This window comes from Empidonax traillii, unplaced genomic scaffold, assembly GCF_003031625.1.
Source record: "Empidonax traillii isolate 1590-97213 ecotype Southwest subspecies unplaced genomic scaffold, ASM303162v1 scaffold55:size2822071, whole genome shotgun sequence".
Lineage (NCBI taxonomy): Eukaryota > Metazoa > Chordata > Aves > Passeriformes > Tyrannidae > Empidonax > Empidonax traillii.
The window spans coordinates 1,205,954-1,221,718 of NW_020955248.1; the positions used below are offsets into that span (position 1 = coordinate 1,205,954).

Consider the following 15,765-nt stretch of genomic DNA (forward strand, 5'->3'; position numbering starts at 1 on the left):
AAAACAACAAGCCGCCCCAACAAACCAACCCAAACATAAGATACCGAATTTTTCAGGGAAGGGGTGGGTGAGCATTGTGCAAAACAGCAGCTTGGAGTTCACCCCTTGCTTGCCCCATGTCCCACTTTTGGGGGTTTTGTCCCCCAGGTGTAGGTACAACCATGCAGACTGTTGTTTCAGTGGTTGTTTTTTTCTAAAAGCCTCACAGGCATGCCCCAGCCTGCCACACTGTGCTCTGAACCCTGGGTTTTTTCTCTCCTTTTTTGGTTCCTACCAATCCCCATGGCAAGACTGAGCCCTGCAGCCTGGAAGCAGATGCCCTGACCTGCTCTATCACCTTTTGCCTTCCTTCCCATCCCAGCCTCCTGTGTGCCAAATGTTTGTCCCATCCCAAACTCAATAGCAACAGCTACATCCTGCTGGGAGGCAGAGGAAAATGCCTGGACCTTGAGCAGCACAGGGACAGCAGGGTTTCTAAGCCAGGGGTAGGAGGCGAAGAGCCATCTATACCAAGCCATGGTGCTCCACAGGTGCAGTGGGGAGTTGAGCTCATTGCTTGGACTCTTGCACCATCCACTGGGTTGCCCAAGGGCCTTGTGCACTTGACCAAAGCCTGTCACCCGATTTTACCAGAATTTGTGACTTACGAAGCGGTTTGCCTTACCCAGGGAAAGCAGTTGCCGTAGCCCTTCTCAGCGGAAGAGCGAGCCTCTATTTGTCTGCACACCCCAGCCCCAGGGGATGCCAATACCATGTCAAGGTGATCACATGCTTGAGGAAAGGGTGCTGCCCAAACTCCCCTCATTCTGGCTGCCACCATGTTCTATTACACTCTGCTTCCATCCCCACCTCACAGTACTCCAGCCTCCCAGTTGACACCTCTGTCGCCTCTATCCAAGAAGTCTCCCTGACCCCTCTGTCTTCCCCTCTTCAGATGTTGCCTCCAGCCCCAGCATGTACCTGCAATTGGGGCTCTTCTGGCAATTGCCAGCAGCCTATCTGAGCAATAGCTCCTGTTTACCTTGGGATGGGGCTGAACAAGAAATAAAACAAGAAAAAAAAAATTAAAACCAAACAAACAAAAAACCCCACAAAACCAAACTAAAAACAAAACAACACAAAAACCCCACAAAAAAAAAAAAAATTCAAAAAACCCCAACTCCCCACCCCAAAACCAGGTCCTCCATCTGGACAGAAAAGCAGTATGCTTCACCCAAAAAAAAAAAGGAGGAAAGCATTTGAGATCCCTCTGATCTCCCTCAGGACCTCTATATACTGCTTACTCTGCCAGTTATTTGCAGTGCCATGTGCCCTCCCCAAACTGGATTTACTAATGGAGCTCAGGCTCAGCTCTTCCTCCATGAGGCTGAAGGTCCATGTGGAATTTTGGGAGCAGTGTGTGAAGCAGATTACTTCCCCCCTTCAAAGCCAAAGGTGAAAACATCTGGATAATGGCACTGCAGGGTTCCTCTCGTTCTCTAGCCAGGGGGTGGGGGTGCTCCTGCTACTTTACCAAACTCTGAGGGAGGGAAGTAACTGGTCAGTATGCCCCAAAACCTTGAAAACTACCCTTCCCCTCACCTCTGTGGATTAGGGCCACATGGCAAACCTTCCCCTCGAGGGACACATTTTTCTCAGCGAAAGGGGAAAGATTTTATTAAGTTAAAAGTTGAAGGGTGCAGCAGAGCAGCAGCAGCTGCCACCTTGGGGAGGTTGGCTCCGGTGGGTGCAGTAGCAGCCTCACAGCTCCTCTTCCCCAGAAAGGAGAAGCCCTGTGGCTCTGGGCTCCTGCCAACTCGGGTTCTTGAAGGATCCAAAAGGGCAGATACAGAGAGAGCTTGATCATGCGGACTCTTGCCAAGGTGTCCTCTTTCAAACGTCCCAGGCAAGCACATCCATGGCAGATTGCCCCAGCGTCTCCCTCCTATGGCTTGCATGTCTTCTCCGCAGGTCCCTGGGGGTGGCATGGGGAGGGGGAGCATGGTCCTTGCCATACATCCCAGGGGACCGTGGAGACATTTGGAAGAGAGGGAATAAGTGCCAAAGGTGGCTGTGTGGCTGGGAGCAATGGGGTTGGGGAAGGGGGAAAAAAAAAGATTCTCTTTTTCAGGTTAGAAAAATGCTGGTGATGTAGTAAAAGTTTTCCTCCTCCTCTTCCCCTTCTTCCTGTAGGGGAAAAGTTCCTCTATAAAATATAATTTTCACATATAAAATCCTGAAGAAGGTGCATGTAAGGAGCCAGTCCAAACAACGTGCTCAGGTATGCAGGCAAAAAGGGTTCATCAAAAAAGCTTTGGGAAGGGAGTGAGGAGGTTGGGGGTGTGTGGGATTCCTCACCAAGGCGATAACGGATGGGATTCAACCTCCCTCTCCCCACAAGTGAGGAATGGAGCAAATATAAAACTAGAACAGATAACAAACGTAGAGCAGACCTAGAGAGAGAGACAAAACAGAAATGGTTTAGAAAAACTCCACTGATCACAGAAATACCAACCTTTCTGCTCCCTGGAGATGGCTTTCTGATGCCCTGCTACAGACTCACTCATCTCAGTGCCCATCAGCAAGCACTGGTGGAGCAGGGTGATCCCAATTCCAATGGCCATGGCATACAAGCAAGAGCAGAAGCAGTACGGACAACAGGATGCCCTCGTTCATGTCACCCTGCTTCCCTCCCCAGCCACAGCAGGGATGTCTGCAGGTGAGTATGGGAGAAGGGTTGGCTCTAGTCGGGGCTGCTTTGATGCAGACCTAAAATTTCTGTTCCGTGACAGGGAAACCACTTCAAAGGTGAACAGAGCAAAAACACAGCCTATGCAGGGAATGTGTAACTGCCCCCATGCTGTCAACCAAGCCCCAGGGCAAAGGGCCTGGCTCCCACATCCAGCCTGGTTGAGCAGCACTTGGCGCTGGCTGCATCAAGAGCAACACAGTGAAAAGGGGGCTGAAGCCCTTGGGAGAATGTCAGGGATAACAGGAGGGCCAGCCAGGGGTGCAAGAAGCAGAGACGAAAGAGTTTAAGCCTAAAGTTTCAACACTGAGCGGAGCAGGAGAAACTGGCAGCTTCCATCGCCCTGTCAATGTGCAGCAGCCAGTCTCAGCCCCCTGCACCCGCAGGGGACATCACAGCACCCCCAGTGCTCACCGTTACTTGCCGGTGCTGTTGCACAGCGACTCCTTCTCCTGCAGAGCCGCCATGGCCAGGCGCAGGTGCTCCTTCAGCTGCTCGATCTCTCGCTCTGAGCGCACCTTAATGTGATTCAGCTCTGCATAGACATCTTGGTATTTCCCTGAGGCAAATCTCTTGTCCTACCAGGGGAGGGAGAGGGGTCAGCAGGTTTCCGGGCTTATATTAGAGAGGGCTGCGGCAAGGCGAGCCCAGCAGGTGAGAAGGAGAAAGCTAGCCACGGGTTTGAAGTCCATCCCAATCTGGGCCATGTAGAAACCATTCAGAAGATGAGCATGGAGGTGGCACTTCGCAAACCCTGGGCCAGGGAGGATGGCAGAGACTCTGGTGCTGCAGCAGTGGGGATCTGCAGCATCAGAATGAGGACGTAATGTGAGCTTTACCATGGCTTGCATGCGTGTGGGGCAGCCATATGGGAAAAAAACCTCTACCAGGGATGCAGGCCACTGAGAGAGTTGGGCCCAGCTGCTTATATGGCAAAAAACTTATGTAAGTTATAAACTCCTTGAGCATCACTGAATCTCAAAGCCTCTTTTAGGTTCTCCTTTGGCAGGGGTCTTTGAAAATCCCTCTGAATGAGCTGCTGCCAGTGGAGGGAGCAGCATGCCCAGAAACAATGCCCAAGGAAATACATCCACCCAGAGAGGGGCTAACTAAGGGAAGCAGAGTGCTAGGCAGGCTTCATTCAGGTTTCCCACTTGGAAAAGAAGGGCTGCTGGCTTGTCCATGCTTGTATGTGCTTATATCTGGGTAAACCAGCAGCAAAGTCTCTGCGACACTTCCCTTCTACAAGGTAAGTCTATGCCAGCCCATGCTGTTTGGAGCTGTTATGTGCTCTGCAGTCAGCAAGAACAAGGAGCACGAGAGGGTTTGTCCTCAGCATTCATTAAACCCAGCTGAATTCTGCTGATATGCAGCCTTGGTGCTCCCCTCCTTCCCCTCTCCTGCTGATTTCCCAATGACTCCCAGAAAACACCACCTTTTGCATCATCTGCAGCTCCTCCCGGAGGCACTGCACCTCTTTCTTTAGGTACTGGAGCTCGTTCTCCTTCACCCGCAGCAGCACCTGGGCCAGAAAATGGGAGAGGAACCAGAGGTGACTCAAGAGCCACCACCTCGGAAGGGCTGGAAGGCCCTGGCGCAAGCGCTGTGGTGGGAAAGGAAGGAAGGGCCAGAAGGGCTGGGGCAGGAAACTGCGCAAACAGCCTGACAGAGCAGCAGAGGGGAAGCTTGCGTTCCTGCTTCCTGCACCATCCCCGTTGCTCCATCCAGCACTCCCCCTCCCACCTGCTCTAAGCCAAAGCCGTTGAGAGAAGACCCCCAGAGTGGGTAGGGATGGAGGCAGTGGGGCAGCCAGGGGAACCCCCATACCTCCAGCTCGCAGGAACTCCGCTCATTGTTGTGCGAAGAGCGGTCCCCAGAGCTCCGTGATGAAATAAAGCTCCGCAGCTTCCCGATCTCATCTGAGAGGCGGGTCTGCAGCTCCTGCAGCAAAGCCAAAAGACGTCAGAATAGCCCATGGCACAGGCCTCTCTAGCATCCTGACCCTTCCATCTTCATTCCCTACTCCAGCTTAGACACCATTTTGTAACTCCCTGTCCACAGCTGACAGCGGCACCTACAACTAGCAGAATACACTTGCCTTATTTAACACCACAGCTACAACAAGCCAATCTACAGTCTGTCATTCTTAATCTTCTGATGATAAAATCTCAGAAGGGAAGAAATATGAACAAATAGGGGAGTTTTAACAGAAGGGCTATGCTGTGTGAGGGAAGAACATGCTTCACAGTGTCTGCTGGTAGGGAAAGCCCTTCTCTTGCCTGATTTTTCCGGAGGAGGTCCTTCCCCTCCTGCTGACAGCGCTGCAGTATCTGCTCCCGTTCCTCTGCCTTCTGGGTGAGCTCCCCGATTTCCAGGCACTTCTGGGAATACTGCTCAGAAAGCACCTGCAGCTCCCGCTTCAGGGAATCCACGTCCAACCTGCCAAAGAGGCACCAGCTCATCACTGCCCCAAAACCGTTGCCGGCTCCTGGCCACCAGCATCCCCTTCCCCCCTGCCATGGCCAGCCTCTGCCCACATCAGTCATTAGCACAAAACGACGTTCTCTGCGGACCGAGGCTTCAGTTTCCACACTCCCACACCTGAGTGTGGTGCTTCTAGGAGCTTCAAGCCATGCAGGAGAAATCTAGGAGCTTTACACAAAGAAAATAGAGGGAAAAAGCTGCAGGGAAGAGGGAGGTGCTATAGGGAAAAGCGCCAAGCATGAGATAAACCTCCCTGCCCTACAGCTCCAGCAGCCCTGGGAGCCACCACTGGGTACCCACCACCCCCGAGGAGAGAGCTGGGGAGGTGGCAGAAGAACAGCTCGGGGCTAGAGCTGCAGAGGGGGTACAGTGACACTGGCACAAGGCAGCATCATTGGGAAAGGGGAGCAAGCGAGGTGCTTTCTTACTGGTGCTGCTTCTGGAGGGCTTCTGGGAGAGAGCTGCATTGCTGGAAGCTTCGTGTCCTGCCCAGCTCCTTATTCATTTCCTCCCGGTGGGCTTTCTTCAGTGCTTCTATGGCTGCAGAGGGCAACAATGAGAGATGAGGGATCAGGCTGTGCCAGCTTTAGCTGGGGAAACCACACCAGGGAACTGGCTGAGCTCTTGCCACTGCAAGTTCCCAGATCTGTCTTTGCAGATTCCCCCTCCTCCTCTTCTGCCCTCAGGGCAGCCCCCACCTTCTCCACATCCCAGGATCACCATGCTGCCAAGGAGACTAACACAGTGTGGGAGCTTCCTACCACCTCTGTCAGACCTGCCTACCTAAAAGGAAGTGCTGGCCCCCTCCCACCTATCCACAGAGGCAAGACCCCATTTCCCGCAGTATCTTTACCACCCTATCTCCACCAGCACCACAGGTCCAAGGAGTGCCAAAGCTCATGCTCCAAGGACTGTCAGTAAGATCAGCAGTGTGGCTCCAGATGACTGGGGTGACTCACTTCTGGCAAGAGACATTTGGGAGAAGTGGGAGGGACCCAGTTGAGCAGGGGCACAGCTTGGTGTGTTCTCCTACCTGCTGCTGTTGCCGCTGCCTCCTCTGCCAGGAGCCGCTCCTTCTCCTGACGCAGCCGCTCCAGCTCCCGCTGGTGGTGCCTCTGGAGCTCCTCCATCACTTGCTTGTGGGATGACTCCATCTCAGCCAGGCTACGCTCACAGGCCTCCTGTTGTGTGGAGGAGAGGGGGGCTGAGAGACCACAAGGGAAGACGGAAGGGCTTGGGCCAGGACAAAGCACCTGGCTTTGCCTTTGCAAAACTCACTCAAGTCCAGGGACACTTTGAGAGAAGTGAGACTACTTCTCAGGAGGGTCTTTTCCTTCTGAAAGTGAAGTAGCACTTTAATCCCTGAACAGAACCATTTGAGAGGGACACGCATCTTGCAACCCCTTTGCACTTTAGAGGAAGAAACATTCCTCTGGCTCTTAAAACTAAAGCAGCAAGACAGGAACATCCCTCTTGGGCCAAGAGCTGGGAATAATGCCCAATGCTGCATCCTGACCCTCCACCAGGCTGCACTGCCTGGATGGAGAAGATCAGCAGAGGGAACTGCATTTCAGTATCTGCCTTTTAAATGAAGCAGCATCTCCCGGAATCAATGAAAACTGAGCCTCTTCTCCTGAAAAGTGACACTCTGCACTGCCCTGTGGCCCGACGGAGGCTGTCAAAGAGCCCTCCCCACAGCCTAATGGTTAGGGATCCTCCTCACACAGCTCGCCCTCCTTTCTGATAGCTCTGAGACCAAGGGGATGGTTCTTTCTATGCTGAGTGCTGTGGTTAACTCAAGATAGAGCAAAGCAAAGTGGTTCCCACCCTGGCACTAGGTCTCTGCTCCCCCTCCTGCACCACCCCAAGCCTCTCAGGAAGGATTGGTTCATCACCAAACCACGCCATTTTTTTAAAAAGCCTGGGGTTCAAAGGCACCAGCAGAGAGCTACGAAGTCATCACATCCTCCCACAGCGCCTTGCCATCCCATTTCTTCACCCGGGACTAAGGCAAAGGCTGATACAAAGGACAATGCAAGACAAGTGCGTGAATGCAAGTCCTTGCTCGCTACTCTTCTCTACTGAGATGAGGGAAGCTCACAAACCAAAGGAGAGGAAAAGGTAAGGAATCAGTTTGGTGGTCTGTCCACAGACTGGCTACAACCCTCGGCAGAGAGAACAAATCCTTTAGGGAAAGGTCAAGTTTGGCCTCAGATGTGAAATGCTGGCCTTTTGAGAAAAGTTATTAGGAAGATAAGGGAGTTCCTCCCCACTGCTTTTGCTTCTTTTGACCATAAAGAGGCCTGTGAACTGCAAATATTAAATCAAGATGACAGAGAGACTGGTAAGTGTCTGGGATGTGTGCTACAGGGCTTGTGGGTTTCTTTATCTTGGTTAGGTACAGCCAACCCACTGCAACAGATTTAGCCAGCCCCAGTTTCCTGCCCCGCCAGCCTCCTTGCTCCGGCATCTTTCAACACATAGGGTACATCCTCAAAATCCCACTGCGTGGTAGAACAACAGCCTCCCCACAGGAAATCCCTATGGGATGTGACCCTGCTTGCTTTGGATGAGTCCATGAGAGGGAAAAATAAATAAACAAAGAAAAGAGAGAGGCTGAAGCATGAGCAAATTCTGCTTTGCAGGGTCTCCCACGTGCCGTCCCTGACGAATGGCCTGTGCTGTCAAAGTGACCTTCAGGGCTCGGGCGGTCCTGGCAGGGGTTGGAGCTCCCCAGGGACTGACTGACTGACTGACTGACTGCTTCTAACAAGGCACTTGTGAGCCCCTATTAGCAAGAACCACAGCAGCAAACCACAGGGGAATGCACTAGAGGCTCTGCAGAAAGCTGCTGACCTGCTCCAGAGCTGGGAGACGGCTCACCCCAGAGCCTAGACCAGGCCAGCATTGTGTGCATGTACAAAGTGAGGGACAGATCCTGCACCTCTCTCTTAACTCTTCTTCTCTCTGTTTATAATTCTGGTCCCTTTAAGGCCAGACAACACGCACCAGCCTTTATGTAATTCACATTGATTACAAACGGGCCCAGTTAGGGTCACCATGACAACCCAATGATTAGCAATACCTGCTCAGCAATAAGTGGAGTCCCAACATTTCCCAGTTTGGTACTGCGAGTGATCCCAGGGTCCTGTGTCCTGCATCCTGCTCACCTGTGAGATATACCCTCGGGGTACGTGGCTGTCCCCCTGGGATGTTGCTGCCTCCCGAAGATTCTCGTTTCTGGCCCGGCAGGACTCCAGCTGTGCCCGCAGTGACTGGATCTGCACCAGGGAGGAGAGAGGTGGTCAGCCAAGGGTAGAAAAGTGCCATGATCTGACCAATATGCCGCATCCAAACCCTGGGCTTAGGAATGGGGAGAGCCATGCATGGCCACTGGGGACATCTGCTTCCCTGGCAGCCTGCCAAGGGACCAAACTGGTAAAGCCAGCCCCAGCCTGGTGAGTGCTAGTAAGAAAGGGAGGAGACATCCCAGCTTCCATAGGTGGATTCATGCTGGAGGAAATCACCATGCCTCCTTTCAAAGGCTGGGAGGTGAAGTGCTTGCAGGCTTGGGAACAGCCAGAGAAGAAAGGCTGTGGATGTGCTCCCAGAAAACACAGATTCTATGCAAACAGTGACAACAAATAAATTATCCTGAACCAAAACGTGGTCTGGAGAACCTCTCCAGGTGTGTGACAGCAAGCCTCTGGCCTCACATTACTGGGTTGCAAAAGCTTCCATGCACTTGACAGGTGGCAAATGGAGCCAGAAAGAACAAATATCTTCCTGCACCTCTTCCTCGTTCTTCTGCGGAGCCTCCTGCTGCCAGGGACCACACTAAGGGGCCACCAGAATCCCAGTTTCATAGAGCAGGGATGCTCTTACCTCCTTTTTCAGCGCCTCGTTGGTGTCTCCCTGGCCCCCCTTGCTCTGGTTCAGCAGTGCTGTCAAGGGCACTCGCTGCAAGTCCTTCAAAGGCAGGCGTTCCAGCTCCAGCCACTTCTTCTCTATCTCCTCATTCAGACGAATACGCTGTTCCTCTGAAAGTGGAGGAGGGGGGAGGTCCTGCTCCCCGGCCTTGCGGGAAGAGTCTCCTGCTGGGCCATCGCTGTTTGTGACCCTGCCATCAGGGGTCTCAAACCATTTCCGCCTCTCCTCTGAACGGATGGCCAGATCCCGCTCCAGCTCCTCATACTTGGGAGTTCGGTCGGAGATCCTCAAGCTCCCTTTTGTCCTCTGTGGGGACCCCTGATTCCCGGGGTCCTGCGGCAAAGGAGACAGCTCCACGTAATCAAAGGCATGGCGCTGCCCATCTGCCTTCCACTGACTGCCCTTCGAGTTCCCCTCGGAGCCCGAGCCCGAGCCTGGCCGCTGCTGCTCCTCCATCCGGAGTGAGCCTTTCTGGGGAACACAGTTACGGAAGGAGTTCTCCTTATCGCAGTCAGAGAGCCTGAAACCAGAGCAGCAACTGGTGAAGCATAGGAACCAATTGGGAAAGGATGCCAGCAGAGGCACTATTGACTGCCCAAGGCTCAACCCTCGCTCAGCCCAGCTGTTATTGAAACCCCACCTTGAGCATGGAGCTGGGCCTGCAGCACCCCATCCCTCAGGGAAATAGGTTCCTCCACAGAGTGGGGAAGATTCACCCCGATTGCAGCTATGCTGGTGGAGAAACCAGTTCAAAGTGATGTGGTGAGGCAAAAAGCAGGTGCAAGACAGGAAGCCATGAGGCTCTCAATCCCTGTCCCCAGCTGGTGTAACCAAGCCATTTTCAGGAGAAGCAGAGAGCAGGGCTGATCTGGGAGTAATGAGATTTCCAGAGGGGCCTTCCTGGTCCTGTCTGCCAGGGTAGAAGGGCAGCAAGCAGGAAGAGGAGAAGCAGCACAGGGCAGCTCTTACTTGGTGACATCTGGAGCACTGACTGGGCGCACATTCTTCCTCAGGGCCTCGATCCAGTTGCGCCGGATGCCCGAGGTCATCGCTGACAGGGTGAAGACGGCATCCTTTGTCTGCAACAGGGAGGTGACAGAGGGCCTGTCAGTACCCAGTGGAGATGCAGTAGCTCCCACTTGCTCCTTGAGACCCACTTGCACAGCTGGTGAACAGTGTTACAAAGGCCATCTGCTGTCTCAGGCTCTTGTGACCAGGTGGCAGGGTGGGAGAGGAGACACACTGCTTGAGGGGAAGCCTGTCACATGTCCTCTATGAGACCATCTCCAAACAAAGGCAAAAGAAACTTTGCTGGCACCCTGGGCCAAACATGAGCTGGTGCAATCCAGCTGTTCGGGTGCTGGGAGCTGGGTGCCAGCACTGAGGTACAACAGCAGGCCACAGGGAAAACCAGACCATGAAGTGCACAGCCCTGAGCACCCACCATTTATTGTGCAGCTGTAGCAGCTGCCTCCTGCTGCTACAGCAAGTAGCCAAGGACAGGACAGTACTGGGGTTGGATCCAGGGTACAGGCTGACACTCGGAGCACAGTGAGCCAGGCTACACCGAGGTCTGCAGTGCTCACCACTCCTTTCTGGCGGCTATCGAGAAGTTGCCTTGGTCAACAGGTCAATTAAACACTCCCAGCATTTAGCTTGGCTCCTGGACTGGCTTCAGCACAGCCTTCAGCCAGCCCTGAAAAGACTCTCCCTCCTCCTTCCTTTGCAGGCAGGCAGCACTCGTGTCCCTGAGCGCTGCTCCCCACGCGTCACCAAACCAGCCTTGTTTGGCCACTATCTTGACAAAAGATCTGCGCGAATTACCTCTCAGCATTTCGGCATGGGGAGGGAGCACACATTCCCACCCAGCATCCCTTGGTGCTGCTGCTCTGTGCCCAGGTAGTGCCAAACACTCACGTGTATCTGGAAGCCATAGTTGCGTTGCACTGCAAACTCTGTCACATCCGTGCAGGAGCGGAGATCAATTTCTCCGTCAAGGTCATCAGCCTGCAAGCACAGCCACCCGCGAGGACATCAGTGCTTACCCAGCTTTGAAAAAGCCTCCATCACCTGCCAGCACCCTAACCAAAGTGCAGGCCACCTCTGCCTTCACCCCACAGCTCTCTTGGAGCCAGGCTCAGTTTTACAGCACAGCTCTTCTAACCCAACGGCAGCCAGCAGTGTGGGTGGAGAGCATCAAAAATGCCCAGCCATAGAACCAACCCTTCTGCTCACCTCTCATCACCGACAGTCCCCCCAGACTTCACCACCCCACACCACCCCTTGGCAAAGAGCAGCTTGCCACCTCCAGCGTCCTTCAGGAGGACATGATACTGCCAACTTCTCCCTGGAGCACACTGGTCACACCAGGGCTGTGCTCCTCCAACCCCTGAACAGGAAGGAAGAAAGGGCTGGAGAAAGGATGGTCATGCTTACCTCCTCTGCGTTTGAGTCCCGGTAATACCTCAGGCTCGAGTCGGTCAGCACGAACCAATGTTTCTTCCACTGTAGGCGGATCAGGCAGGGGGAGGGAAGGGAAAAGACAGGAGGGAAACGGATAGGCAGTTACCAGGGAAAGTGTAGGAACAGGGAGGGACTCTCTGCGCTATGACCTCTCAGCCTTCTCCTCTCCCTCCTCCCTCCCAGATCCCCTCACGTTCCTCAGATGGGAGAGAGGCGCTCTGTGAAACTCCATGTCCACACACAAAGAGAGGCACCTTGACCAAAGGTTTCCTGCTGCCTTTCCCAACAGGAGAGACTTCAGCAAGCACGGAGGAAGGAAATCAGCTGGCTCACTGGGGAACTCTAGCAGCAAGGGTTAAGGGAAGAAGCAGACTCATGTCCTGAGCTTACCTCTCCTGGCTCATCCAGGATGGACATCCATCCCTTCTTGAAATTGAGGAGATCTGGCTGGAGAGAAAAGGACAAAACAGAGAGTTACTCTCTTGGAGCAATCCACAAAAATGCTTTTCATGCCAGAGGGTAGAAGGGAAGTCCCCAGTGACAAAACAACATTTGGAATAGCCTGGCATAGTTTTTAGGAAACTCATGGGGGTATACAACCCGATGGCAAAGGAGAACTGGGCATAGCTCTCAGCAGCAGGCAGTCATTCCTGTAAGAGGAATGAGGAGATAAGGAAAGAGGTTTAAAAAAAAAAAAAAAAGAAAATATGCAGCAGGAAGGTTTCCACAAGGTGCCTCGGAGGTATTTATTCAGAGAGGGGGAGGCAGAGACAAGGAGAGTGGGCAGAAGGGAGTGCTCCACCACCACCGATGGGGGTTGCCTCAGAGATGGAGGCAAAGTCACACAGAACCAGACACACCTTGTCCAAACCCTGGCTGTCCGTGCCCTAGAGCTACGTCCCTCCAGTAACTTCACTACTGATCATTTATTAAAGACATGAGTAGTAGCTCTCTACAAAACAGCCCTCACCGAAAACATATAGGAGGCAATTCAACAGCTGTGAAAACATGTTGCCTGTAAATGATGTGCCCCAGGGAAAAGATGAAGTCAGTCACAACCAGTGCTTGATCCTTTCTTCTCTCTGAGACTGAACCCCTTCCAAGGCTCAACCCTCTATGAGATCCTGGGGGCCCTTCTCTTATTCAGCTCCTTCTGCTCCCTGCAACTACAGAGGCTGCCTTCTGCCCAGCCACAACTACTGAAGATGAGGATGAAGAGAATTTCACCCCCATTATCCCATGCCAGTTTCCTCACAGTCCCTGCCTCCTCCCAACCTCATGCCACTGGTGCAGCATCCCAACCAGTTTATCTCCTTCCCAAGGTGGAGCACAAGAGAGCTGACTCAGGGAAACTTCTGTCCCTGGCTTTGCCCTCAGACAAACAGGCTCGAGCCAGTCCCTCCTCCCAATGCTGCTGGCTCCAGGGAAGTTGCACCACTAAAGAATTCAGTCCAATGCCTCTTCTCCCCGAGAAGCCAGAGTTTGCCAATCTGCCCCTTCTTCTGCAGCTGAGCTAGGCAGGGAGAGTGTTGGAGAAGTGACAGCACCAGACTTGCCAGTCCCAGGGAAGGCACCAGCAGTCCCCATGTGTCACAACCACCAGCTGAGACTGAGCTAGTGAGAAGGGGTGGCCACTCCACACTCCCTGAACAAGCGCAGTGGCTGGCCACAGCTGCCCCACAAGCCCAGCTCCCCGGCCATCCAGCCAGGATGAGGCTTCCTCTGCTTTCCTCTCCCTGAGTTGCTGCTCTTGGGTTACACCCAAGGTTATGGGACGGCAAGACTCGAGAACGTGCCGGCCCACCCTTGCGTTCCAGCTATTGGTTTGAGCAGGAGCAGGGAGACCTGCCAAGGGGAGGGTCAGTGGCTGCTACAGCTTCAGGCCTGGCCAGAAGCATCCAGCAGTCCTAAGCTCCCTGACAGGGAGGGAAACCAGAGCAAAACGACATGGGGGCTCTCAAACCTCACCTCCTGCTGAGGGGACAGGCACTGCTAGCAGCTAGGAGATGAGGAGGATGCATGCATCCCCATCAGCACAGACATCCTGGTGGCTTCACTGCTGCCCTGAGAAAGCACCCTGAAAATTAATTCTTTCCCCATGGCAGCAGCTCCACCCTTTTTCCCTTTATTCCTTCCAATCCGGTGACTTAAGCTCCAGCTCCAAACTCGGAGCAGAGGGAAGCAAGGAAAGGAGGCAAAACATCAAAGTGCAACCTCCTCCCTCCTGGGACACATGTGCACTCAACAGAAGAGAGATGGGCAGGCTCCACAGATGTGGAAAAACAATACAGGGAGCAAAAGGACTCCTGGCTGGGGCTGTTGTACAGATCAGCTGGGTCTCATTGAGGATTTACAATCTCAAAGCATTACGTGCCAAAATAATTAATATTAATAGGATGTACGCTACTGGGAAAACTGCCACAAAGTCCTGCCAGAACCACTGCCACCTAACACACTGCTGAGGTCAGAAAATTCCCCTGGGACGGCTTCTCCCAAGCAGACAAGTTGCACAGGGCTTCTGCTTTCCCTGCCAGCCCCAGACACAGAGCCAGAGCTCTACAGAATCATCTTCGGACTATTCTTGTCATAGCGGGGCCAGTACAATAAGTTGAGGCATCAGTTGATGCTCAAAGTGCATACAGCAACTTTTCTTCCTTTCCCCACAGCCAAATCCAGTTTCCTCACCCAGCATAAAAAGCTCAGGTTACCAGCACAGAAGAGAGAAGGGTTCAAATAGAACCCCTTAGAGGAAATGGCCTAGAAGTGGGAGGAGGAAACATCCAGGAAAGCCAAGCTGCTGGGAGAGATCCGGGTGCCGGAGATGCAGTGATGTGGCAGGATGCACCCCCAGCAAAACGCATGGCGCTGCAGCACAGCTCAGGGCTGCAGATGGTGAGGCTTTGGTTTGGGAGGTGGCAGCAGCAATTTTGTCCAGTTGCATCCATACCTGTCAGAGGTTTTATGTTCAGCCCCGTAGCTGGCCAGTTGGAGGCACTGGGGGGGTTTCAATCAGCTGGGGACATAGGTGAGATCTGGAAAGACTGGCTTGCAACAGCAGGTTAAGGAGCGGCAGATGCCTGCTCTGGTTGAAGAAGGGCTACAGGGGAGGTGATAACAGCCTCTAAGTATCCGAAGAATGTAAACACCAAAGAAGGAAAAGGGACAGGGTGGGAGCGAAGGAATGGCTCCTGGGTGGTACTAAGGCGCCGAGATGGAGAAGTGGAGGAGAAGACGCTGTGGCAGGCTGAGAAGGCTCAGTGTCGGAGCGGGCAAACGGGGTGGTCAGATGTGTCCTTCCATTACCAGCCTCTGCCACCACCGCACCTCCTGCTCTTCCTGCTCCCAAAGGCTCCTCAGGATCCCAGGTCCTGGAGCACTGCTTTCTCTCATCTCCAGGAAATGGTGCAAGGGGCTCTCAAGCCTCCCGGAAAGCACAGGGTCTTCTCTTCTCCAAAAAGGGAACCCGCTCCACAAGGCGCGGGCCCCAGGCCAAAACACAAAGCAAAACCACTCCAGCTCAGTTCGGTGAAAGCAAAATCGCTTCCAGGCCGGGGCACACATGCAGCTCCCGAATCTACACGTGCAGCGAGAGCCAGCAGCCGACAGGCTCTCCCTTTCCCACTGGCCCCGTGCGAAACGCCGGCGGGCACAGCCCAGCCTGTCACCTCCATTACCCCACTTTGCTCAACATCCTTCCTCCCGCGGCCGGCAGCCGCCTGTGCCAAGGAAGGTTCGCCCCAGGGGTGGGATGTTCCCTGCCCCAAACCGCATCTGTTTCCCACAGGGAGCAGGAGTTCCCCACGCCCGAGGGGACACGAATTTCTCATCCGACTGCGGTCATCGGTGCGGTGAGCTGGCCTGGCCTCAGCCCGGTCCACGCTCCCGCTCATCTGGGTGGGGTGGTGCCCGCCGGGAACCGAGCGGCCACGGGGAGCCCTGGGGATGAGAAAAGGAGGCAGGGAGGCACCGCCACAGCCCTTGAATCCCAGGTGCAGAGTCCCCCGTGGAGCAGCGGCTCCAGAGACTCCTCGAGCAGAGGGACCCCCGGAGTTGGCGGCTGACAGCTGGGAGCCCACCGCCCGCTCCCAGTCCCGGTCCCGGGCTGTGCCCCGAGCCTCGCGGGAGAAGCCGCCGCAACCCCCGCCCGCCAAGCCCCGATC

At 54.2% G+C, this 15,765-nt stretch overlaps 1 protein-coding gene across 2 annotated transcripts in view; it reads right to left on the reverse strand.

The window, feature by feature from the left end:
• Positions 1 to 1,628: 1,628 nt before the first annotated feature.
• Positions 1,629 to 15,765, reverse strand: part of TRIOBP (TRIO and F-actin binding protein) — a 16,317-nt gene continuing 2,180 nt past the window's right edge. For both annotated transcript variants that reach the window (XM_027879465.1, XM_027879463.1), the window contains 13 exons: positions 11,996 to 12,052; positions 11,579 to 11,647; positions 11,060 to 11,149; positions 10,112 to 10,221; positions 9,098 to 9,662; positions 8,383 to 8,493; positions 6,246 to 6,393; positions 5,641 to 5,752; positions 5,008 to 5,167; positions 4,556 to 4,669; positions 4,164 to 4,250; positions 3,143 to 3,306; positions 1,629 to 2,432 (listed from right to left, as the gene is read on the reverse strand). In XM_027879465.1, the coding sequence (XP_027735266.1) occupies positions 3,145 to 3,306; positions 4,164 to 4,250; positions 4,556 to 4,669; positions 5,008 to 5,167; positions 5,641 to 5,752; positions 6,246 to 6,393; positions 8,383 to 8,493; positions 9,098 to 9,662; positions 10,112 to 10,221; positions 11,060 to 11,149; positions 11,579 to 11,647; positions 11,996 to 12,052 (1,785 nt within the window). In that variant the 3' untranslated portion in view covers positions 1,629 to 2,432; positions 3,143 to 3,144. The remainder of the gene's footprint in view (positions 2,433 to 3,142; positions 3,307 to 4,163; positions 4,251 to 4,555; positions 4,670 to 5,007; positions 5,168 to 5,640; positions 5,753 to 6,245; positions 6,394 to 8,382; positions 8,494 to 9,097; positions 9,663 to 10,111; positions 10,222 to 11,059; positions 11,150 to 11,578; positions 11,648 to 11,995; positions 12,053 to 15,765) is intronic.